Source organism: Mustelus asterias, chromosome 11, assembly GCF_964213995.1.
Source record: "Mustelus asterias chromosome 11, sMusAst1.hap1.1, whole genome shotgun sequence".
Classification (NCBI taxonomy): Eukaryota; Metazoa; Chordata; class Chondrichthyes; order Carcharhiniformes; family Triakidae; genus Mustelus; species Mustelus asterias.
The window spans coordinates 110,043,572-110,070,555 of NC_135811.1; the positions used below are offsets into that span (position 1 = coordinate 110,043,572).

General features: G+C 43.6%; 1 protein-coding gene across 2 annotated transcripts in view; it reads right to left on the minus strand.

Moving 5' to 3' along the window:
• LOC144500817 (zinc finger protein Aiolos-like) overlaps positions 1-26,984 on the minus strand; it is a 151,154-nt gene that overhangs the window by 37,680 nt on the left and 86,490 nt on the right. For both annotated transcript variants that reach the window (XM_078224287.1, XM_078224288.1), the window contains exon 6: positions 911-1,027. In XM_078224287.1, coding sequence (XP_078080413.1) covers positions 911-1,027 — 117 coding nt within the window. The remainder of the gene's footprint in view (positions 1-910; positions 1,028-26,984) is intronic.

Genomic DNA, 26,984 nt, shown 5'->3' on the forward strand with positions numbered 1-26,984 from the left:
GAGACGAAGGATGAGAGGAGACCTAATAGAGGTGTATAAGATGTTGAGAGGCATAGATCGGGTGGACTCTCAGAGGCTTTTTCCCAGGGTGGAAATGGCTGCTATGAGAGGACACAGGTTTAAGGTGCTGGGGGGTAGGTACAGGGGAGATGTTTGGGGTAAGTTTTTCACACAGAGGGTGGTGGGCGAGTGGAATCGGCTGCCGTCAGTCGTGGTGGAGGCGAACTCAATAGGGTCTTTTAAGAGACTCCTGGATGAGTACATGGGACTTAATAGGATGGAGGGTTATAGGTAGGTCTAGAAGGTAGGGACGTGTTCGGCACAACTTGTGGGCCGAAGGGCCTGTTTGTGCTGTAGTTTTTCTATGTTTCTATACAACCAATGAAATACTTTTGAAGAGTAGTCAGTGTAATGTAGGAAATGCAGCAGCCAATTTGTGTACATCGAGATCCCACAAGCTGCAGTGAATTCCATCATGTGGAGATGCCGACATTGGACTGGGGTAAACACAGTAAGAAGTTTAACAACACCAGGTTAAAGTCCAACAGGTTTATTTGGTAGCACAAGCTTAAACCTGCTGGACTCTAACCTGGTGTTGTGAGACTTCTTACTGTGAATTCCATGGCCAGGTGACCCGCTTTGTGTTGGCCGAGAGATAAATGTTGGTCAGGACACTGAAAGAACTCCTTGCTCTTCTTCATATCAACTCGAGAGGTTTAACAGCAATTCTAACAATGCAACATAAGGAAGGTTTTCTTTAATGTGTTGGGCTAGAGAAAAAATACATTGTTATGTGGAACTCATATTACTTTACACGATTCATTCTTCAATTGCCACTCGACAGAGAGCCGTATAAGAGTTTCTTTTCAGAAACTCCAACTATTTTTTTGAAAATATATAAATATCTCACCTGGAGCGCAGAGAGCTGTACTCTCCAGGTAACTGTGGCAACGATCCTTGTGCTCTTCAAGGGAGCTACGCTGTTTATAACTGCGTCCACAGAAGCTACACTTGTAGGGCTTATCAACTGTAATGAGAACATGCAAAGAGTGAGTCATTTCACAGGAATACAAGGTAAACACATGCGAGTATAAGAGCTGTTATTAGCAGCAATATTTTTAAGATCTCGTCAGTTAACAAAAAAAATAAGTGTAAATACTAATTGTGGTATATATAACGGTCGCCTGTTTATGTTAATAAAAATATCACAGAGAGAATTAAGTGTGACATCCAAACACAACCACTTGTGAGCCTCTGACTTACATTCAAGAGGCAAGAGTCTAATATGTTGAAGTTAGTGTTCGCTCGGTTCAATGGCAGCTTCACAAGGCCAGAACCATAATCATTTGGCCAATATCTTTTCAATCAGCAAACTTGCCATTTCAGCAAAACTTCTTCATTTGTCTTTATATCAGATTTCTCATCATTTGGACTCTGGGACCCAGATGTCCATGAGCGAGCTGCCAACCTTTAAATTTTTTAACCCACTCTCACTAAATCTGTCCGTCCAACTTTATCCAGAATATTTTTTGTTAATTGCGACATTTATTACAACCCCCCCCCCCCCCCCAGGCTGCCCTGAGAAGGTGTCCGTTGTAATTCATGTCCATATTGGGATGGTGCTTTTGAAGTGGTGATGTGTCCCTAACATGTTGCCCACAGGCAAGTACACAAGGCAAATAGAGTGCAAAAAGATCATCTTTAATCCAGAAACTTTCAAAACCACTTAATTCCCTTTCATTGTAGTTTATGCCTGTTTTGGAACAAGAGGAGGAGGCCATTCAGCCTCTTTAGTTGTTCTACTGTTCAGTTAGGTCATGGCTGATTGATATCTCAGCTCTTATCTACCCGCTTTAGCTCAATGTCTCAAGACATCCTTACCCAACAACATTCCATTAATGGAAAGCAAGTTCCAGATTTATACTCCTGATTGGATGGTAGGTTATTTCCTGATTTTATTCCTAAATATTGCATTTACTCACTAATAACAGACACAGTAGAATATCTAGTTCACTGTTGTAGATGGAAAGAATTTAGTTGCTGTGAGATATTAGGAAGTACCTTATTTGCAAAGCAATTTTGTCCAACTTGTCTATGTTCCAAGTAGTTGTGTATCACCAGTGCAAGCCCATTGGGCTGAACGGCCTATCTCTACACTGCAACAATCTATAATTATGCAGTCTTATCCGTCGATCAGGGAAAAGGCAACTTAAAGACCAGTTCTGGAAATTATTTCCTCACAAAACGAGGGTATCCTGGCAGTTTGTAAAGACATTTATAGCAAGCTCACTGAAGAGACTAACTTATACTTTTGACCTTTGATCCTTCTGATGACATCACATGACAATGTTCCCCTCTCATTTGGGATAATCAGACTTTCTCTTGTGCCAGGTAATAGGATGGTCGCCTCATTACAGGAAGGATGTGGAAAAGATTGAAAGGGTGCAGAGGAGATTTACAAGGATGTTGCCTGGATTGAGTGGCATGTCTTATGAGGATAGGCTGAGGGAGCTCGGTCTTTTCTCCTTGGAGAGATGTAGGATGAGAGGAGACCTAATAGAGGTATATAAGATGTTGAGAGGCATAGATCGGGTGGGCTCTCAAAGGCTTTTTCCCAGGGCTGAAATGTCTGCTACGAGGGGACACAGGTTTAAGGTGCTGGGGGGTAGGTACAGGGGAAATGTTAGGGGGACGTTTTTCACACAGAGGGTGGTGGGCGAGTGGAATCGGCTGCCGTCAGTGGGGGTGGTGGAGGCAAACTCAATAGGGTCTTTTATGAGACTCCTGGATGAGTACATGGGACTTAATAGGATGGAGGGTTATAGGTAGGCCTAGAAGGTAGGGATATGTTCGGCACAACTTGTGGGGCCGAAGGGCCTGTTTTGTGCTTTAGTTTTTCTATGTTTATATGTCCCAATACATTCTCATCAATGACCACACAAGTTTGGAATTCAGCACTGTTTTGCTGGGAAGGTGGTGGCATAATGTCACTGGACTAGTAGTCCAGAAGGCCCAGGCTACTACAGGTTACAATCCCATCATACTAGGGTGGGTCTGCAGCAGGTGTGGGGGAACCAACATGTGTGTAAACCTGATGGAGCTCGTCCTCACCAATCTCTCTGTCCATGAAAGTATCGGTCGTAGAGACCATCACACAGACTTGTGAAGTCAAAGTCCTGTCTTCCCAATGAGGATACTCGCCATTGTGTTGTGTGGCACTATCATTGTGCTAAATGGGATCGATTTTGAATATATCTAGCAACTCAAAACTGAGCATCCATGAAGCATTGTGGGCCATCAACACCAGCAGAATTGTATCCACCCATAATCTGTCACCTCAGGCCTTTACATATCCCCCACTGTACTATCCTCATTAAGCTAAGCTCAATGAAGAGCTAAGCTCAATGAGAGTAAAAAGGGCATGCCAAGAGCAACACCGGCTGTCAACCTGGTGAAGATACAACACAGGACTACTTGCATGCCAAACAGCTATAGCAGCATGAAATAGACAGAGCTAAGCAATCCAACAACCAACAGAACAGATCTAAGCTCTGAGTCCTGCCATATCCAGTTGTGAATTGTGGTCAACGATTAAACAACAAGGAGACAAAGTTTCACAAATATCCCTATTCATGATGGGAGAACCCAGCACATCAATACAATGGAAAAGGCTGAAGCATTTACAACCATCTTCAGCCAAAAGTGCCGAGTGGATAATCCATCTCAGCCTCCTCCTGAGGTTCCCAGCATCAAAGTCGCCAGTCTGCATTCAATTTGATTCACTCTAAGTGAAGGCACTGGGTACTGCAAAGGCTATGGACCTTGACAACTTTCTGACAACAGTATTGAAGCCAAAATTAGCTGCGTCCCTACCCAAGCTATTCCAGTACAGCTACAAAACTGGCATCTACCTGGCAATATGGAAAATTGCCCAGTCCACAGAAAGCAGGAAAATCCAACAAGACCAATTACTGTCCCATTAATTTACTCTTGATCATCCGAAAAATGTTGGAAGGGATTGTCAACAGTGCTATCATGCACCGTTACTCAGTAAGAACCTGCTCACTGACGCCCAGCTTGATTATCAGATCAGAGCCTTGAGCCAAGTCCTGATCTCAAGTTTCTAGTCTGACTAAGATTGGATGTTTGAAGTGAATCTTGCTGGCTTGTACAGTTGTGTGTTTAAGAGTCCTGTGGTTTCAAATTATCTGTGTGAGTTGATAAGGCTGAAATCTATCACATAAGAGGGCTGACTTACTACTAAAAGGTTTCCTTTTACTGCAAGTATCAGTGGAATCAGAATGAAAGCGTCCCAACATGGATGTAATTCAGCACAATTAGAGGGCTGGATGGAACCTATGTGTGTCACATACAAGCAAAGTTTCACATCTCTACCAGCAATTCCTTTTGCTACATTAACCACAACTTAAAAAATTAAACAGAGAGCTCATTCAGGACAAGTACCACACCACAGTGAACATGCTGTTGGGGACATTTCCATGTACCAAGCTGCACTTGCAGATTGCCACATCGTCAAAATGGCAATTTGCAGACAATTCAAATGGGGACACAGCATATCTCAGTATAACAATATTAAAACAATATAATGGTTGATCAATGATAATGATGTGCATTGGTCATGGACAAAAGGCCAACTGACAGTCCCCAACTCCTGTTTCATCTGCCAGCTCATCATCTTATTCTTCAGTCAGCCATTCTTTAATTTGAGAAACACAGATAAAGAACATCACTGAAGTAAAAGGTCCAGTGTGACTGACAGCACCGAGGAGAAACCGATATAAACTACTCCTTACAGGAAGGGTTGTGCAAGACTGTACATTGGAAGAACATAAGAAATAGGAGCAAGGGTAGGCCATTCAGCCCTTCTAGCCTGTTAAACCATTCAATGGGATCATGGCTGATTTTCTATTTTCAGACCATTTTCCTGCACTAGCCCCGTATCCCTTAATGTTTTTAATATCTTGACCATACTCAATGACTGCGCCCCGACAGCCCTCTGGGGCAGAAGATTCCAAAGATTCACCACCCTCTGAGTGAAGACATTCCTCCCAATCTCAGTCCTAAATGGCCTGTCCCTTATTCAGAGACTGGTTCTCCTGATTCTAGACCTCCAGCTAGGGAAACATACCTTTTTGAGCCCTGTAAGAATTCTGCACTCTTCGTTGAGATTGCCACTCATTCTTCTTAACTCCAGAGAATAAAGACCCAGTGTATTTAATCGTTCCTCTTAGAGCAATCCCTCCATCCCAGGAATTAATTTAGTGAACCTCTGTTGTTCTCTCTGGATGGCAAGTATATCGTTCCTTACATAAGGAGATAAAAACTATACATAATACTCCAGGTGATCTCTCACCAAAGTTTTATACAACAGCAGTAAAACATCTCCTATACTCAAATCCTCTTGCAAAAGGCCAACATACCACTGACATTCTTGATTGCTTGCTGTATCTGCATGTCAACTTTCAATGACTCATGAACAAAGACACCCAAATTCCTTTGAAATTTAACACTTTCCAGCCTCTCACTCTTTAAGAACTACTCCTTCCTCTTCTTCCAACCAAAGTGGATAACCTCTCCTTTCTCCACATTGTATTCCATTTGCCACATTTTTGCCCACCCACTCAGCATCTCCAAGTCCCTTTGAAGCATCTTTGCATTCTCCTCACAACTCACACTTCCAGCTAGTTTTGTGTCATTTGCAAACTTGGAAATATGGGCAGGATTCTCCTGTCCCGCTACAGTGAACGGAGATGTGGCTGAGTGCCAAATTTTCCGTCCACTCTGGCAGTGGGGCATGACTGGCTGGAGCATTCAGCTATTACAAAGAACAAAGAAAATTACAGCACAGGAACAGGCCCTTCAGCCCTCCAAGCCTGCACCGACCATGCTCCCGACTTAACTAAAACCCCCTACCCTTCCGGGGACCATATCCCTCTATTCCCATCCTATTCATGTATTTGTCAAGACGCCCCTTAAAAGTCACTACCGTATCCGCTTCCAGTACCTCTCCCGGCAACGAGTTCCAGGCACCCACCGCTCTCTGTAAAAAACCTGCCTCGTACATTTCCTTTAAAACTTGCCCCTCGCACCTTAAACCTATGCCCCCTAGTAATTGACTCTTCCACCCTGGGAAAAAGCTTCTGACTATCCACTCTGTCCATGCCTCTCATAATCAGACATCTATCAGGTCCCCCCTCAACCTCCATCGCTCCAGTGAGAACAAATCAAGTTTCTCCAACCTCTCCTGAAGGTAATGCCCTCCATACCAGGCAACATCCTGGTAAATCTTTTCTGTACCCTCTCCAAAGCCTCCACATCCTTCTGGTAGCGTGGCGACCAGAATTGAACACTATATTCCAAGTGCGGTCTAACTAAAGTTCTATAAAGCTGCAACATGACTTGCCAATTTTTAAACTCAATACCCCGGCCAATGAAGGCAAGCATGCCGTATGCCTTCTTGACTACCTTCTCCACCTGCATTGCCACTTTCAGTGACCTGTGTACCTGTACACCCAGATCCCTTTGCCTATCAATACTCTTAAGGGTTCTGCCATTTACTGTATATTTCCTATCTGTATTAGACCTTCCAAAATGCATTACCTCACATTTGTCCGGATTAAACTCCATCTGACATCTCTCCGCCCAAGTCTCCAACTGATCTATATCCTGCTGTATCCTCTGATGGTCCTCATCACTATCCGCAAATCAACCAAGCTTTGTGTTGTCCGCAAACTTACTAATCAATCCAGTTACATTTTCCTCCAAATCATTTATATATATTACAAACAGCAAAGGTCCCAGCACTGATCCCTGAGGAACACCACTTGTCACAGCCCTCCATTCAGAAACGCACCCTTCCACTGCTACCCTCTGTCTTCTTTGACTGAGCCAGTTTTGTATCCATCTTGCCACCTCACCTCTGATCCCATGCGACTTCACCTTCTGCACCAGTCTGCCATGAGGAACCTTGTCAAAGGCCTTACTGAAGTCCATGTAGACAACATCCACTGCCCTACCCTCATCAATCATCTTCATCACTTCCTCGAAAAACTCGATCAAGTTCGTGAGACACGACCTCCCCTTCACAAAACCATGTTGCCTCTCGCTAATACGTCCACTTATTTCCAAGTGGGAATAAATCCTGTCTCGAAGAATCCTCTCCAATAATTTCCCTACCACTGATGTAAGGCTCACCGGCCTGTAATTACCTGGATTATTCTTGCTACCCTTCTTAAACAAAGGAACAACATTGGCTTTTCTCCAATCCTCTGGGACCTCCCCTGTAGCCAGTGAGGATACAAAGAATTCTCTCAAGACCCCAGCAATTTCCTCCCTTGCCTCTCTCAGTATTCTGGGGTATATCCCATCAGGCCCTGGGGACCTGTCTGCTTTAATATTTCTCAAGAACCCCAATACCTCCTCCTTTTTGATCTCAACATGACTCAAACTATCTACACATCCTTTCCCAGACTCATCATCCACCAAGTCCTTCTCTTTGGTGAATACTGATGCAAAGTACTCATTTAATACCTCACCATTACCTTTAGTCCCCAAATCCAAATCATTGATATACATTGTACAGTTTTGGGGCCCAAACACTGAACATTGCCATACTTCACTAGTCAGTCAGCCAACCTGAAAATGACCTATTTATTCCTAATCTCTATTTTCTGTCCATTAACCAGTTCTTAATCCATCCCATTATGTTCCTCCAATTCCATGTGCTCCAATTTTGTTTACCAACCTTCTGTGTGAGATCTTGTCAAAAACTTTCTGAAAATCTAAATATACCACATTTACCGGTCCCCCCTTATCTATCCTGCTGGTTACATCCTCAAAAAACTCCAACTGATTTGTTAAACATAATTTTCCTTTTCTACTCCATGTTGACTCTATCCAATCTCCAAGTGTCCTTTTATTATATTCTTCATTATAGTTTCTAGCATTTTTCATATTCCTGATGTCAGATTAACAGGTCTGTAGTTCCTCATTTTCTCTCCCCGTCCTTAATGAGGTTATATTTGCTCATTTCCAATCTACAGGAACCACTCCAGAGTCTACCGAATTTTGAAAGATTGCCACCAATGTATCGCCTATCTCTGCAGCAACCCCTTTCAACACTCTGGGATGTAGATCAGCAGGTCCAGGGGATTTATATCTTGTACTTTTTTAAACTAATATTAATAGCTTGCCATTCCTCGTTTACACTGTTCCTTGATTATTTCTGGGATGTTTTTAGTACTTTCCTCCCTGGAGACAGATGCAATTTGCTTAGTTTCTCTGTTATTTCCTTATTCCTCATCAGAAATTCTTCTGACTCCGCTTGCAATGAGCCCATATTTGTTTTTGCTAATCTGTTCCTTTTTACATATCTATAGAAGCTTTTACAGTCTGGTTTAACGCTAGTTTACACTCAAATTCTATTTTCCCTTTCTTAATATTTTTCTTGATTCTGCTTTGCAGAATTCTGAAATACTCCCAATTCTTCAGCCTTTTTGGCCAACTTTATACGCCTCTTCCTTTGATCTAATACAATCCTTGATTTGTTTTGTTCGCCATGATTGGAACACTTGCTTTTTTTTTGCATTATTGGAATGATCTTTGTTGCAAGCTATGGTTTAAATGTTAGCCATTGCCTGTTTACTTTCATACCTGTTTCCCAAACAGCAAAAGCTAACTTGCCCCTCATACTTTCCTAGATTTAGAACTTTAGTCTCTGATTGAATTACATCACTTTCAAACTAGTGTAAAATTCCATCGTATTATGACCACGTTTTCCCAAAGGATTCTTTACAAGATGATCAATTAACCTTTTTTTTCATTGCACAATACTAGATCTAAAACAACCCATAGTTAGGTTATCAACGCACTACTATAGAAAACCATCTTGCATACATTCCAAGAATTCGTCCATTATTACTATTTAGGTTCATGCAGTCTATTTGCAGATTGAAATTCCTCCATTCCTGTATTACCCTTGTTGCACACACCTCTACTTTCCTGATGTACACTGTGATTTACATTATCACTGCAGTTTGGTGGCCCATAAACAACTCCCACCAATGTTTTCTAACCCTTGCTGTTTCTTATTTCCACTGATTACATGTATTGATCTTTAGGACAAAGGTCATCTCTCGTGACAGTACCGATGCCCTCCTAATTAACAGAGCTACCCCACCACTTTTTTGCCAATTTCTGTCCTTCCTGAATGTCACATACCCTTCGATATTCAGGTCTCAGCTTTGCATTCCTTGTAGTCGTGTGTCTGCAATGGCTATCTATGAATCTGAATTATCTGATTTGTTGCAAATATCGCTAGCACGCAGATACGGAGCCATTAATTCAGTACTTTTACTGTTTTTGTAAACCCTGGCCTTATCCACTGGCACGCTCTTAAGTTTGCACTCACTGTTCCTTGCTGCCACACTGATTACCTTCATAGCTGCCTTGATCTATTGCTTTGTCATTTCCCTTTAATTTACTCAACCTTCCCCAGCATGGTTCCTTCTTCCTTTATTTAGCTAGCATTCAAAAATATGAAATATGGCAGTTAGGGCAGTGGTATGCTCCTCCTGCCAGATGTGGGAAATCAGGGAGCAATCATGTCTCCCTGACAATTTTGTCTGCAAGAAGTGTGTCCAGCTGCAGCTCCTCACAGACCGCCATTGTTCGGTTGGAGCGGCAGCTGGACACACTGTGGAGCATACAGGAGGCAGAGAATGTGATAGAGACTAGTTACAGGGAGGTTGGCACACCACAGGTTCAGTCGGGTAGATGGGTGACTGCCAGGGGAGACAGGCAGGTAGTGCAGGAGTCTCCTGTGGCTATTCCCCTTTCAAATAGATATACTGTTTTGGATACTGTTGGGATAGCCTCTCAGGAGAAAATACCAGCAGCAGCCAGGCCTGTGGCACCACAACTGGTTCTGCTGTAGAGTCGGGCAAGAAGCAAGTGAGCAGTAGTAATAGGGGACTCGCTAATTAGAGGCACAGACAGGCGTTTCTGTGGCCGCGATCGAGACTGCAGGATGGTGTGTTGCTTCCTTGTTGCCAGGGTCAAGAACGTCTCTGAGTGGTTGCAGGACATTCTTATGGGGAGGGTGAGCAGCCAGAGGTCGTTGTACATATTAGTACCAACAACATAGGTAGGAAAAGGGATGAGGTCCTGAAGTGTGAATATAGTGAGTTAGGCAGCCCTGTCTACGTCCTTCATTATGCGATTTGCAGGATTCCCGCACGATTCAGATGAAGTCTGTCCCAACACTACAGCCCCCACTTTCCCTAGTACTGGTGCCAGTGACCCACAAGCCAGAACCCATGTCCACCACACCAGCCTTTGAGCCACACATTAATCTCTCTAATTTTATTTACGGTATGCCAACGAACACGTGGCTCAGGCAAAGGGATTACTACATTTGAGGATCTGCTTTCTGGATCTTAATTTAGTGACTAGTTCCTCATCCTCGCTATGGAGCACCACTTTCCTAGTTCTATCTGGTTGGTATTTACATGGACCATGACAGCTGGATCTTCACCGTCCTACTGCAAATTTCTCTCCAGCCCTGAGCAGATGATTTGACCCCTAACATCGAGCAGACAGCACAGCCCTCTGGACTCTTGCTCCTGGCTGCAAAGAATGGTGTCTATCTCCCTGACTATACTGCCCTCTACTATCACTACAGTTCTTTTAACTCCCCTACTTGAATGGTTTCCTGTGCCAGGTACCATGGTCAAGATGCTCATCTGCATTGAGGCCTCACTCTTTCCCATACTGTGATGATAGTAGGCAGTTGCTATAGAAATATATAGGCTTTATGCTTCTGTAGAATGTTTAAAATTTCAGCTTTATTCTACAGGCAGTCTGAAAAACATTTCGCGCAAGGGTTGTAAAAGCAAATTAATAACTCATTTCAGCTAGGAATTTGTTACTTTGATAGTTAGTGGACTTATGTTTACACAAAAGATTTCTTGGAAAGCTTATTAAAAGGGTCATGTGATAATGTGGCTAATATGCAGTGCTGGGTCTGTAGCAGGGAGAAAGAAGCTTTTGCAGTTTTAGATTTGCAATTGCAGGTCTGCTGAAGTCAGAGGCAATGTACAGGCTGTTCCTGAGAATTCACTCTCTCTCCACAAAATCTCTCTTTGAAAGCTTTGTGGCTGTTAACACAACATATAGCAAATATGCCCGGGTTTGCGATCTGTGTTTATTTAAAAGTGATGTTGATCTATGCATGAATGGGGTTTATTTGGAACTGGAACAGTGATAAGCTAGAAAGTAAAGTTGCTTTCTTCAATTTTTAAATATTGTTCAACTGTTAATGGTTAAGCTGCTTCATTTGTTAGCGTTATATTTAAATTGTGCTATTAAATAAAGTTTGTTTTACTATAAAAGATCCCCACTTTGTCAGTGGAATCACTCCTGCAGAGAAATAGCCTATTCTCACATTCATGCCAAAAGGAAAAATTGTTGGGTCTGCTCTGGCTCCTTGGGGTTCTGGTCCAGCACCCTAACAATACAAATTTCAAAAGTTTCAGCCTTGCTGGTCAATCCCCCCATCTCAATTCCCTTACCTACCTGTCTCACAGTCACATCTTCCTGTCCCTGACCACTGACCAAATCCGATGGCCCTAATTTAAGCAATGCCACTGCCTTCTGGAACGAAGGTAACTTTCTGCCTCCCTGGTGGTTACAATGGCTGCAGCTCAGCCTCCAGCTCAATAACTCTGAGCCTAAGCTCCTCCAGCCAAAGTCACTTACTGTGGATGCAGTTGCCATGGATTGCAGTGACATCCAAGAGTTCCATCATGTTGGAGCCATGACACGTCATCAACCCTGCCAGCTTCATAGTGTTAATTAAATAAATGTACTCAGTTAATTTCTGTTTACCTTTGTCACCAAACGTCCTCACTCATCAAACTCTCAACCAGGTGCATTCAAAATAGTACACAGTGCAGACTTCCCTGCACTATGCTTCCTCCCTTACTCACCCTGAGACCTTTGTCCATCCTAGCCTCTTCCTGGGTGCATTACCAGCAGCAGCCACTGCTCTCAGTGGCGCTACCGGCCTCTGATTGGCCACCCGTTCTCAGTGGGCGGGATTTCAGTAATTTCCTACGAGAAAGGGGTTCAATTCTAAATATTTCGCTGAAGGCCTGCTGTGCAATACAGGGTGGAAAACCTCTCTCCTGCATATGCAAATTTAAGATATTTTTAAAAACTGACCCTTCTCTTCAGGAACCACAGAGAGAGCTGCTCCTTCTTTCTATTTCCAAAGCCCAAACGCTTCAGAGCCACTCCAGACCGTCCTGCCACCAGCTACCTCTGGAAACCCCACCGGAGTCAGCACAGGGGACGTTAGGCAGGTACAAAGTCAAACGCTCTCACTTAAAGTTTATTTATTAGTCACAAGTAGGCTTACATTAACACTCCAGTGAAGTTACTGTGAAAATTCCGTTAAGGCCTGATGTTTACTCAATATGGAAAATCTGGCATAGAGGTACATTTTAGAAACTGATTAAAGGTTTTATTCCCTACATTGTCCTTACCTGCCCATAAGCAGCAGCTGGCCGTGCAAACCGACACCCTTGAGGGCAGACCAATTACAGCCGGCCAGCCTCACCAAGGTTATTTTCAGGATTACAGTGAATTAGACTGCCTTCCAGCACCTCACTGTCCACTATTTTGTGACCTTGCATCTTTGAGGCATTCCTACCTTTAGCTAGGACAACTATTGACGGCCCTCAGTCATCAGACACTTCTACCAAACCCCACGCACACAGGTATGTGTGCTTATTTTTATTAAATTAAAATACTACACAGAATAATAAGAAATCCTGCATGAGCTAATGCAGCTAAAAAATGAGTTATGCCTTTAATTAGTTTTTACCATGCTGCTGTTGTACCTCTCTTCAGAATTGCGACAGTGTGCCTATATAGTGGAGCATGAGGGCATCATACAGGATTCACAAGGATAACCAGCTCCAGTCCCTCTCCTGAATGCAGCAGGGTCACTCCACTGTCTGCCTGGAAAGGCCCGAGGATCTTTGCAATAATTTTCACTGCAAATTGCTTCCCCAGAGGCTGGGGCAAGAGATGTTTTAAAATAAGGTATCTGGTTCAGATTGAAAGCCAGATTGTCCACTATTAAACTGGATGAATAGTTAACAATCTTCAATATAACCTTAAAACCTAGGTACGCATTCAATCTGTGAGGTAGATTTTACGTCCTGTGCTTAACCTGAAGATGCTCTGTCCAAGCACTGGTGTGAGTCGGAACATAGTTTCTCCTGATATGGCCAATCTGGCACCAATCCAAGATAGTGGCCATTGCCAAGCCACGGAGACGACTCAATGATTGATGCAAGGTACTTGAACACCTTCTGCTAAACAGACTGACTGAGTCCCATCCTGAAAGCAGTGATGTACCCTCAAAAGGCAGGTTGCTGCAGACAGCAACTGCTCCAACAGGTCCTGATACTGCATTCACAAATTGGGCTGGTTTTCAAGAAGGCCTGAAGACAGAAACCATCTTTGTTGAATTATCCTACGCGTGTGGCAGTGTGGCGCACAGGCATACTATAAAAACTCCCCAAAATCTTCTGCTGTGTGAAAACCCTACAACAAGCTACACACCTTGGAGATCAAATCAGCCGCCCACATTTAACCAACAGGCTCCCACAGGGTTCAGTCCTTGCACCAGCTCTCTTCAACATATAACACCACTGACCACAAAGTCATGGCTCTTCAGGACATTGAGAAAATGCTCACTGAAGATATCCGTCCTCTGGAAGGCTAATTCAGAAAATGGAAGCTTTGACCAAACACTGCCAAGACTGTTATTCCAGCCTCCCACTAGTTTGGACCAGGGAGCGGCACCGGCTTGGAGGGCCGAAGGGCCTGTTGCTGTGCTGTATTGTTCTTTGAATATCTCAAAGGCCAGGGAACCGCTTCATGTCCAGTTCTGTGGCTGACCACACGGTCAAATGCAAAAATACCACATCACCTTTGAACATGCATTGATCTCCCAGCAACACCTCCAGAACATTAGGGTGAAGATTAAGACAAGAATGAATCGCACACAGAAACTGGCACATACCACCTGTGGCAGCAGAGCTAACACACTACATACTGCTTTATCCTGGCTGCTCTACCTGCCGACAAACAAATGTGGTAGATATTTACCTCCAGGAAGTCCTGAAGATTATTTCTTGGACATTGAGACCAATGAAGCTCGAGTGGCTTCTTGTGCTAATATGCATGAACCTCTTGATATCCAAAGGAAAACGTCCCTCTCAAAGAACACAAGTGACTGACAGCTAGTGAAGCAATGCCATTGACACAGGACATCAAAAAATCCATACACTCATCTGAGATCCCGTAGTCCTTATTGAAATACATTCTACTCCCAACAAACTGACAACAGCTCCACCTCTCAATGGTGCACCTCTTAATTGACTGCAGAATCACCCACCACAACCTAGTAACTGATCTGAGTGGCTAAGTCCCAGGTTTCAACCTTCTACAGAACATCTGGGCAACCTCACAAATTGTGACTGTGGCAATCCCAAGTCAGATCATCGCCTCTATACTGAACCCCTGCCCTTAGAGACCTGGTGGCATCAGAACCATTCTCACTGCATCAATTGAAGCCACTGGGTGGATTGTTAACCTCGCAATTAAACTATAACTGCTTCCCTATACAAATAAAAATAAAATGCAGGATAAGGAATAAATGTAAAAACTAATGTGCGGGAATGTGTAATGTATGTGAACCTTATTGATCTTTCTGATGTGGCAAGTGGTTTAAAGCAGCACGATGAGGTCGCAAGAGGGAGGATCTGACAAATGCTAATTACTTTCAGTTGTTCATAGATGTGATAAATCTTCTGCACATGTAAATTTCACTTCAGCTAACAGCAAATGTATTGTCATTTCAGGAGAGCTTGTTTTTGCAGAGGAAGGGTGTAGTGAAATGAGAAAGCTGTTGGTTAGATTACTTGCCATTTGTAGCTTCAGTGATAGCCTTACCCTGCACATCAACTCCCACACCCACAGCCCTCCCTCTATCTCGCAATCACTCGCCACCTCAAAAACTTCTTCACTATCCGCCTCCATCCTCAACACCTTCGCCTCTTTTCCTGCCTCCAATAACACCTTCATATGCTGTAAAAAGTCGCTCCACCAACTCTCTCCTGAAGACATCCTCAAACTTCACAACTCGCCAGGGCGGAGGGGTGGAGGCAACGGTGGGGTGGAGATGGTTGGGGAATAGGGTGATGTAGGGTTGGGGAAAGGGTGGAGTCAGGGCCAGGGAGATGTGATGCTGGGAGCAGAGCTGGCTGCATTGGGTATTGAGATGTGGTGAGGTGAGAAGGGGTGAGAATGGGGTATCACAGGGTCACATATTCTGAGCTGAAAGAGAGGCTGCCAAAACATCTTTAGTTTCAAGTCATTGATCTCAGGAGCTCAAAATTAAACCTGTAGTCTGCAGAGACACATCGTCTTTCACATTAGGGTGGCACGGTGGCACAGTAGTTAGCACTGCTGCCTCACAGCGTCAGGGACCCGGGTTCAATTCCTGGCTTGGGTCACTGTCTGTGTGGAGTTTGCACATTCTCCTCGTGTCTACGTGGGTTTCCTCCGAGTGCTCCGGTTTCCTCCCACAGTCCAAAGGTGTGTGGGTTAGGTTGATTGGCCATGCTAAATTGTCCCTTCGTGTCAGGGGGACTAGCAGGGTAAATGGGCATAGGGCCTGGGTGGGATTGTGGTCAGTGCAGTCTCAATGCGCCAAATGGCTTCCTTCTGCACTGTAGGTTTTTTATGATTTCTTTCTATGCCCCAATCCATATCTGCAAGAATACTGAGCATGCCTGCACAATCAGATTTCATGCATCTCATGGTAGCAACAAGCCAGTGCGGGGGTGGAGAAGCTTCAGACATAGGTCCAAAACCAATTTTTAGTGGTCAACAATATCAGTATGAGACCCGAAACTAGACCAGATATGATGGGTCTGGTTTAAACTACCGCTAATTGGGAAGCATAACAGTCACTGCATTCTAGAAGAGTAACTCATTATATGAAACATTTTATGATGTGGCTAATGAAGCAGTAAGGTGGTAAATTAATGAAAGTCTTTAGTTTTTATTTCTGAACAAAACGTGCCACATTCAAAGGTGGTTTTGTGTTGCATTAATTGTAGCTCCATTCACAATTCTCCTGCTACGGACACGTGTTTAACTTTCTGCACAGCTGCTAGCTTTAGTATGGATATACTCTCAAACACAGCAACAAATCCAAATCCAGCTGCCTTCAGCGTTCAGTAAGATATCTTGTTAGCCAGTGCACTGTCATCAGAACATTGCTGCCAAACACCCTTTGAACTAACATTGACGAACAAATCTCTTAAAATGATAGGAACTGTGTGTGTGTGCGTGTGTGAGAGAGAAAGAGAGAGAGTGGGGCTAATAGTAAACAGAGAGTAGGCATAAATAGGTAATTTTTGGGTTGGCAGGATATACAAGTGCAGTGAATAAGTTGTGAAGATGTCATAAGGAGCCTGCAAAGGTATATAAATAGGTTAAGTGAGTGCACAAATATTCTGCACATAAAGTATAATAGGGGAAAATGTGAACTTGTCTATTTTGGCAGGAAGAATAGAAAAGCAGCATATTATTTAAATGAAGATTGTAGAACTTGGGGGTACAGAGGGATCTGGGTGTCCTTGTACATGAATCATAAAAAGTTAGTTTGCAGGCACAGAAAGTGATTAGGATGGCAACTCGAATGTTGTCATTTATTGCAAGGGGGTGGATTATAAAAGTAGGGATCTTTTGCTTCGTTGGATAGGGCTTTGGTGAGATCACGCCCAGAATACTTCGTACAGCTTTAGTTTCCTTATGTAAGAAAGGACATAATTGCATCGGAAGCAGTTCAGAGAATGTTCACTCAAACCAATTCTTGGGATTAGGGGGTTATTTTATGAGGGAAGGTTGGGCAGATTGGGCCTGTATCCATAGGAGTTTAGAAGATTAAGAGATGATCTTCTTGAAATACATAAAATCCTCAAGGGACTCAACAGAATGGAGGCGGAGAAGACTTTTCCCTTTGTGGGAGAGACTAGGACAAGAGTACACAGTTTAAAAATAATGGGCCTCCGATTTAAGATGGACGTAAGGAGAAGTTTTTCTCTCAGAGGGTCATGAATCTTTGGAATTCCCTTTCCCGAGAGCAGTGGAGGCAGGGTCATTGAAATTTTAAGGCAGAGGGGGATAGATTCTTTACTAACAGGGGGTCAAAAGGTGATGAGGATAGTCAGAAAAGTAGTGTTGAAGCCACAAGTAGGACGTCTTGTTGAAGTTGTACAAGACATTAACAGCACTGGTCAATCTATTATAGAAAGGATGTTATTAAACTAGAAAGAGTGCAGAAAAGATTTACTAGGATGCTACCGGGACTTGATGGTTTGAGTTACAAGGAGAGGCTGGATAGACAGGAACTTTTTTCCCTGGAGTGTAGGAGGCTTAGGGGTGATCTTATAGAGGTCTATAAAATAATGAGGTCTATAAAGTAATGAGGGGCATAGATAAGATAGATAGTCAACATATTTTCCCTGGTTTGAGTTACAAGGAGAGGCTGGATAGACTGGAACTTTTTTCCCTGGAGTGTAGGAGGCTTAGGGGTGATCTTATAGAGGTCCATAAAATAATGAGGTCTATAAAATAATGAGGGGCATAGATAAGGTAGATAGTCAACATATTTTCCCAAAGATAGGGGAGTCTAAAACTAGAGGGCATAGGTTGAAGGTGAGAGGAGAGAGATACAAAAGGGTCCAGGGGTTTTTTCACACAGAGGGTGGTGAGTGTCTGGAACAAGCTGCCAGAGGTAGTACTAAAGGCGGGTACAATTTTGTCTTTTAAAAAGCATTTAGACAGTTACATGGGTAAGATGGGTATAGAGGGATATGGGCCAAAGGTGGCAATTGGGACTAGTTTAGAGGTTAAAAAAAGGGTGGCATGGACAAGTTGGGCAGAAGGGCCTGTTTCCATGCTATAAACCTCTATGATGCAAGATCAGCCATGACCTTATTGAATAGTGCAGCAGGCTCAAGGGTTGTAATGGTTCACTCCTGTTACTAATTTGCATGTTTGTTGCACCATGTTTGTATTAAGAAAAAAAATGGTAAAATTCAAAATTGAGAAGGTTCCCAAAGGGAAAGGGTAAATCATTATTTTCTACTTGTATGAATGCAGTGCTTTTTTGTATCATTTTAATGACATATATTCTTTGAAAAGATTCAAAATACTAACATGGTGTAGCACTAACTCCTGATCCCAGCCCCTTTGGTGAGCACAGAATGAAGGGAATAGTTTTACACATTTCTGTCGTACACAGCTCACTGCCAGCTGGAGGGCCTCAGAATACAAGCATTAGCTTGGGTCAGGGAATGGTGTGTAGTTGTGAGGATCAAAAAGGAGGAAATTATTATTGCATAAATGGTGGAGGAGGAGGTAACTGTACTGCTGTTATATTGTTAATCACCCACACATTACAGTACGTGCTTTTGTTGTGTAGGTGACAATGTGAAACTTTCCGCTGTGCCGATGAGGCGATGAATCAATAATAACACAGCTATAAATTGCTAAACCGAGAAGCTGGCAGCAACAAAGTGAGCCAGATTTGAAAATTGTTCAGTCTCATTGGTACATGACTAATAAATATATTTGGACTGGGCATGGGAACTTCAGTTACAAGGACAGTTTGGAAACATTAGAACTGTTCTCTTGGTAGTGAGAAGACTAAGAGGTAAGTGACCTCATGGTGGTTTCAGATGATGAGAGGATTCGGTAGAGCAGACAGAGACAAACTATTGCCTCTGCTGAATGGGTCAATAAGCAGAGATAATCAGTTTAAAATCACTGGGAAAAGATGTCAAGGTGAAGTGAAGAGAAATTTTCCGAGAGTTATGGATATCTAGAATGTTCTACCTGGAAAGGTAGTGGAAGCTGATTCTACGAATAACTTTAAAAGGGAGTTGGATAGATACTTGACAGAATTATCGAATGATTACTACACAGGAAATTATTCTGTGAGAGTGACTCTGTAGTCCTACTCTCCTGCTTTTTCCCCGTAACCCTGCAAATCTTTTCTCTTCAGATAACTACAGAGCTCACTTATGAAAGCCACAATTGAATCTGCGCCCACCACACTCTCAGGCAGTGTATTCCAAATCGTAACCACTCCCCATATTAAAAAGTTTTCCCACATGTCAGCTTCGGCTCTCTTGCCAATCACTGTACGTGGTGTCCTCTTGTTCTCGAGCTTTCCACCAATGGGAACAATTTCTCCCCATCTACTCTGTTCAGACACCTCATGGTTCTGAACAATTATATCAAATCTCTTCTCAACATCCTCTTCTCTAGGGAGAATAACCCCAGATTCTCCAAACTATCCACATCATCATCCTCTGAACCATTCTTGCAAATATTTTCTACACATATGGACGAACAAATTAGGAGCAGGAGGAGGCCACTCAGCCCCTCAAACTGTCTCCACCATTCAATAAAATCATGGCTGATCTGATTGTAACCTAAAGTATATTTATTAGTGTCACAAGTAGGCTTACATTAACACTGCAATGAAGTTACTGTGAAAATCCCCTCAACCCCACATTCCTGCTGACTGCCCTGATAATCTTTCACCCCTTGCTTATCAAGAATCTATCTAGTTCCGCAGGGGCCCGTGTTTGGACCACAACTTTTCACTTTATAAGTCAATGATCTAGATGAAGGAACTGAGGGCATTGTGGTTACGTTTACAGATGATACAACGATAGGTGGAGGGACAGGTGGTATTGAGGCAGGGAGGCTGCAGAAGGACTTGGACAGGTTAAGAGAGTGGGTAAAGAAGTGACAGATGGAATATAAAGTGAGAAAGTGTGAGGTTACGCACTTTGGTAGGAAGAAGAGGCATAGACTATTTTCTAAATGGAGAGAGAATTCAGAAATCAGAAGCGCAAAGGGACTTGGGAGTCCTAGTTCAGGATTCTCTGAAGGTTAATGTGCAGGTTCAGTCGGCAATTAGGAAGGCAAATGCAATGTTAGCATTCATTTCAAGACGACTAGAATACAAAAGCAGTGATGTACTGCTGAGGCTCTATAAGGCTCTGATCCAACCACATTTGGAATATTGTGAGCAATTTTGGGCCCCGTATCTAAGGAACGATGTGCTGGCCTTGGAGAGGATCCAGAAGAGGTACACAAGAATGATCCCGGGAATGAAAAGCTTGACGCATGAGGAGCATTTGAGGACTCTGGGGCCCGATTTTACCATCGTGTCGCGCCCGTTTTCAGGCTCGAAAACTTGGTAAAGTCGGGCGTGAGGCGATTAGCACGATCCGCACCCACGTCTGCGTAGATGCCCACTTTACCAAAGCCCAAAAATGGCCGCGATCCGAACCGCACCCGAAACGGGCGCAACGGCCTGCATGCATTTAAATTGAATTAATGGGCTGCTCGCCCAACTTTACCAGCATTTCCCTCTTTACCATCGCGTTCGCCCATCCAGATTCGGTGCGAAACAAGAGTTGCTCGGCAAAGGTCTGTTTCGGGTGCTCCAGCTTCTGAAGAGGTAAGTTCAGAGCTTCCAACGGCTCTCTGACTCAGATCGGTGGTGGGGGGAGGGGGAGGCGGGCCAGATCATTCTTTGGTGAGGGGGGGAGGTGGAGAGGAGGAAGGCCAGATCGTTCTATTGGGGGGTGGAGGGGCAGGAGCGATGTGCGTTTTTCAAATTTGTTTCTCACTGCACATGCGCAGTTCAAAGCTCCAATTGAAGCAGCAGCGTTTCAGGCGTGATAAGCCCCGCCCACAGCACGATTCAGACTCGCGATTATTTTCAGGCTGAGTGCTAATGGGGGCATCTGAAAGCAGGTTTCCAAGTCGGATCTGAATTGTGCCCAGATTCAGCACTTAGAATCAAAATGGTAAAATCAAGCCCTGGGTCTGTACTCATAGAACATAGAACAGTACAGCACAGAACAGGCCCTTCGGCCCACGATGTTGTGCCGAGCTTTATCTGAAACCAAGATCAAGCTATCCCACTCCCTATCATCCTGGTGTGCTCCATGTGCCTATCCAATAACCGCTTAAATGTTCCTAAAGTGTCTGACTCCACTATCACTGCAGGCAGTCCATTCCACACCCCAACCACTCTCTGCGTAAAGAACCTACCTCTGATATCCGTCCTGTATCTCCCACCACGAACCCTATAGTTATGCCCCCTTGTAATAGCTCCATCCACCCGAGGAAATAGTCTTTGAACGTTCACTCTATCTATCCCCTTCATCATTTTATACACCTCTATTAAGTCTCCCCTCAGCCTCCTCCGCTCCAGAGAGAACAGCCCTAGCTCCCTCAACCTTTCCTCATATGACCTATCCTCCAAACCAGGCAGCATCCTGGTAAATCTCCTCTGCACTCTTTCCAGCGCTTCCACATCCTTCTTATAGTGAGGTGACCAGAACTGCACACAATATTCCAAATGTGGTCTCACCAAGGTCCTGTACAGTTGCAGCATAACCCCACGGCTCTTAAACTCCAACCCCCTGTTAATAAAAGCTAACACACTATAGGCCTTCTTCACAGCTCTATCCACTTGACTGGCAACCTTTAGAGATCTGTGGATATGGACCCCAAGATCTCTCTGTTCCTCCACAGTCTTCAGAACCCTACCTTTGACCCTGTAATCCACATTTAAATTTGTCCTACCAAAATGAATCACCTCACATTTATCAGGGTTAAACTCCATTTGCCATTTTTCAGCCCAGCTTTGCATCCTATCTATGTCTCTTTGCAGCCTACAACAGCCCTCCACCTCATCCACTACTCCACCAATCTTGGTGTCATCAGCAAATTTACTGATCCACCCTTCAGCCCCCTCCTCTAAGTCATTAATAAAAATCACAAAGAGCGGAGGACCAACTCGACGGGAGTTTAAAAGGATGAAGGGGGATCTCATTGAAACATACAGAATACTGAAAGGCTGGATAGAGTGGACGTGGAGAAGATGTTTCCACTAGTAGGATAGACTAGGATCTGAGGGCACAGCCTTTAGAACCATGATGAGGAGGAATTTATTCAGCCACAGGGTGGTGAATCTGTGGAATTCATTGCCACAGAGGGCTGTGGAGGCCAAGTCTTTGAGTGTACTTAAGACGGAGATAGATTGGTTCTTGTTTGATAAGGGGATCAAAGGTTACGGGAAAAAGGCAGGAGAATGGGGCTGAGATACTTAGCAGCCATGATCAAATGGTGGCGGAGACTCGATGGGCCAAATGGCCTAATTCTACTCCTATATCTTATGATCTAATGGCCCTCTGAAATGTCCTGGCAAGCTACTTAGTTCAAGGGGAGTTAGGGATTGACAATAAATGCTGTCCTATCTAGAGACACCCACATCCCCTGAACTAATAAAAACGTCTCCCTACTTTTGTATTCAATTCTTCTCACAATAAATGATTACATTCTATCAGTTTTCCTAATCTTTTGCAATTCGTACATCCAAATCCCTCTGCATTTTAGAGCTCTGCAATCTCTCACCATTTAGATAATACTTTTTTTATTTTTCCTGCCAAATTGGACAACTTCACATTTTCCCACATTTGCTAGATCTTCACTCACTCACTTCACCTATCTATATTCATCCTTATGTCCTCTTCACAACTCACTCTCCTACCTATTTTTGTGTCATCAGCAAATTTGGTAACTACCTCTTCAATTGCTTCATCCAAGTCATTCATACTCTCTCCAACGCCTTCATATCCTTTCCAAAGCATGCTGCCAAGAATTGGACATAATACTCTAGCTGAAGCTGTACTAGTATTTTATAAAGGTTTAAAGTTTATTTATTATTATCACAAGTAAGCTTACATTAACACTTAACAATTAAGTTACTGTGAAAATCCCCTAGTCGCCACACTCCGGTGCCTGTTCAGGTACACTGAGGGAGAATTTAGCACGGCCAATGCATCTAACCAGCACATCTTTCGGACTGTGGGAGGAAACCGGAGCACCCGGAGGAAACCCACGCAGACACGGAGAGAACATGCAAACTCCACAGACAGTGACACGAAATCGACAGGAATCGAACCTGGGTCTCTGGCGCTGTGAGGCAGCAGTGCTTACCACTGTGCCACCATAACCATAACTTCCTTGCTTTTGTACTTTATATCTCTATTCACAAAGCCTGAGATTGCCAATGTATCATTAACCATTTTCTCAACCTGCCCTTCCACCTTCAATGATTTGTACTTTTAGTTCCAGGTCCCTTTGCTCCTTCACCTCAAAAATTGCCTCACCTTGTTCTTCCTATGAAAAAGTATTACTTTACACTTTTTCAGTCACTTGTTTGCCCATTCCACCAGCCTATCTAAGTTCTCTTGAAGTCTGTCATGATCCTTGTCAAAGTTCACAATACTTCCAGGCTTTGTGTCATGTGGAACTTGAGAGGTTTCTGGACAAAAAGCATCACCACATCTCTTTCAAAGAGCTAGTACAGACATGATGATGGGCTGAGTGCCCTCTTTCTGTGCTGTGAGTCTCTATTATTCTCTAAGTTGGGTCTTAGTTTTCTTCATCATTACTGAGGTTTTCACTGCTGCAGAGTCCCATTTCAACAAGAACTCTGAAGGGATGTTTCACATCTTATTTGAATAGTCAAATGCCTTCATTTGTCTTGAATGATTTACTCCTTTAAAATAGCTTTGCTTTAGTTTTTAACAGAATGTCTCCAGGTCAGGTAGTTATAGCATCAACAATGTAGCTGCCATACCCACCAGTTGTGAGCAACAGAAGTAGACAGAACTGGACTGCACTTCCATCTAGCTCCATTACTAAACTGGCAGTTACATTTTTATTTACTATTTATGCAGCTCTGTTAAGGCATTTATCATTTGCGGCACGGTGGCACAGTGGGTAGCACTGTTGTCTCATCGCACCAGAGACCCAGGTTCAATTCCGGCCTCGGGTCACTGTCTGTGTGGAGTTTGCACATTCTCCCAGTGTCTGCGTGGGTTTCCTCCGGGTGCTCCAGTTTCCTCCCACGGTCCGAAAGATGAGCGGGTTAGGTGGATTGGCCATTGTAAATTGACCCTTAGTGTCAGGGGGATTAGTAGATGTGTGGGGTTACGGCATTAGGGCCTGGGTGGTATTGTGGTCAGTGCAGACTCGATGGGCCTAATTCTGTACTGTAGAGACTCCATGATTCTGTGTAGAAGTATATTTTCTGGAATGGACGGTGGAGGGGGGAACTTCTCTCTATTGCTTCCCATTTCTGCTTTTACACTCTATTCAGTCAGGAATGTATGACGAGCTGCCTTTTCCACTGTCCCTTCTGACCTGCCCCAAGCTAATAGATGGAAATTGTGCAGTTATCTGAAGCTATTCTGCCCAAAGAAAAGGGAGCAGGAATATTAACTGGAATTAAATTAGTGAAAAATCCAATCATTGTTATCAATGATAATGATAATCTACAGCTCAGAAACAGGTCATTCAGACAGACTGAAATAAAAGGAAAATACTGCGGACAATGGAAATCTGAAATTAAAAATCCGACAGGTCTGGCAGCATCTCTGGAGAGAGAAACAGAGCGACATTTCAAGTCCGTATGACTTTTTTCCGGGTATTCTTCATTTGAACACTCTGGGCTACACAGCGTTAATGCCCCACAAGCTGCCTCCTTCCTAGAATAGAAATCATAGAAACCCTATAGTGCAGAAGGAGGCCATTCGGCCCATCGAGTCTGCACCAACCCACAATCCCACCCAGGCCCTACCCCCACATATTTACCCGCTAATCCCTCTAACCTACGCATCTCAGGACACTAAGGGGCAATTTTTAACCTGGCCAATCAACCTAACCCGCACATCTTTGGACTGTGGGAGGAAACCGGAGCACCCGGAGGAAACCCACGCAGACACGAGGAGAATGTGCAAACTCCACACAGACAGTGACCCGAGCCGGGAATCGAACCCTGGACCCTGGAGCTGTGAAGCAGCAGTGCTAACCACTGTGCCACCGTGCCACCCACACATGTCCTTTCATTCCACTTTCCCTCATATGTTTATTTAGTTCTAATAGGTTTAGGCAGATGAGATTTAATGTTTACTGTCTTTAGCCAATGGTTACGGACCGTGTCTCAGATTCCCTTACAGAAAACATTTGTTGTAATCGAGATGCCTGTGGTTTAACAGACAGATGTTAGTGCAGATCCCAGTGAACAATGCTCCTTTCGTCTTAGAGACCATTGAAATTACTGTACTTTATTCTCAAACTACTCCACCCATGTGATCAGTTTTGCTTTAGCAGGAATTCAGCCTCACCCTGCCCAGCGAGGTACCACTGTGTCCCCACTCAAAGATACCACATAAAGAAGTGGTCACATCTCTTGTCAACAAACTGAATCCTGATCAAAAGAGACATTTCAGTGCTCCAATTTCAATTGAGTTTGATTACATTCTTTCCAATGATATTCATATAAAACTACTTATTTTGTTGACAAAGGAATAGTGTGAATATACAAACATTATAGAAGCAGTATAGATATAGGGACATTGTGGATATGGGAGCTTTAAAGGAACCAAGGAACAGACATGACTGGAAAATTTCAGTTATCCCTGCATCGGCAACTTTTTGAGGAACTGAATTCCAGTTGATCACGTTGCATTTTGTGAAAAGTGCTTCCTGGTTTATCCTGCATCGCCCTAACACTAATTTTTAAAGTTATTCTGCCTTGCTCTGGACTCCCCCACCAGAGGAAATAGTTTCTCTACCACACTGAATCCTTTAATCAGTCTAAAGTAGTTAATTAGATCACCCTTCAACCTTCTAAACTCAAAGGAATTAAAAGCAAGTTCATGCAATCTGTCCTTTTCATACAATTTAATCCTTTTAGCTCTGAGGGACAGGATGTATGCACATTTGGAGGAAAATGGACTAGTTAGTGACAGGCAGCATGGTTTGTACAGGGAAGGTCATGTCTCAACAACTTGATTGAGTTTTTTGAAGAGGCGACAAAGATATTTTATGAGGGAAGGGCTGTGGATATAATTTATATGGACTTTAGTAAGGCATTTGACAAGATCCCACATGGCAGACTGGGACAAAAACTAAAATCACTTGGGATTCAGGGTGGGCTGGCTAGATGGATACAGAACTGGCTTGATTATAGAGAGACAGTAGCGGTGGAAGGGTGTTTTTCAGAATGGAGATCTGTAGCTAGTGGTGTTCCGCAGGGATCAGTGCTGGGACCTCTGTTGTTTATAGTATATATAAATGATCTGGAGGAAAATGTGGGGGGACCGATTAGTAAGTTTGCAGATGACACAAAGATTGGTGGAGTTGCTGATAGTGCCAGGATTATTAGAGGATATAACAGGATAGAGATAGATTGGAGACTTGAGCACAGAAATGGCAGATGGAGTTTAATCCGGACAAATGTGAGGTGATGCATCTTGGGGGATCAAATTTAGATGTGAGTTAATACTGTAAATGGCAGAACCCTTAGGGACATTAACATACAGAGGGATCTGGGCTATATGTCCACAGTTTCCTAAAAGTGGCAACACAGGTGGCCAAGGTGATTAAGAAGGCAGATGGCATCCTTGCCTTCAATGGCTGGAGCATTGAGTACAAAAGTTAGCAAATCATGTTGCAGCTATTTATAAAGCCTTGGTTCGGCTGCATTTGGAGTATTGCGTGCAGTTCTGGTCACCACATTATCAGAAGGATGTGGAGGCTTTGGAGAGAGTGGAAAGAAGGTTCACCAGGCTGTTACCTGGTCTTGAGGGCATTGGCTATGAGGAGAGGTTGAATAAACTAGGATTGTTTTCACTGCAAAGACGGAGGCTGAGGGGAGACCAGATAGAATTACATGATAAAATTATGAGAGGCATAGACAGGCGGGATAGTCA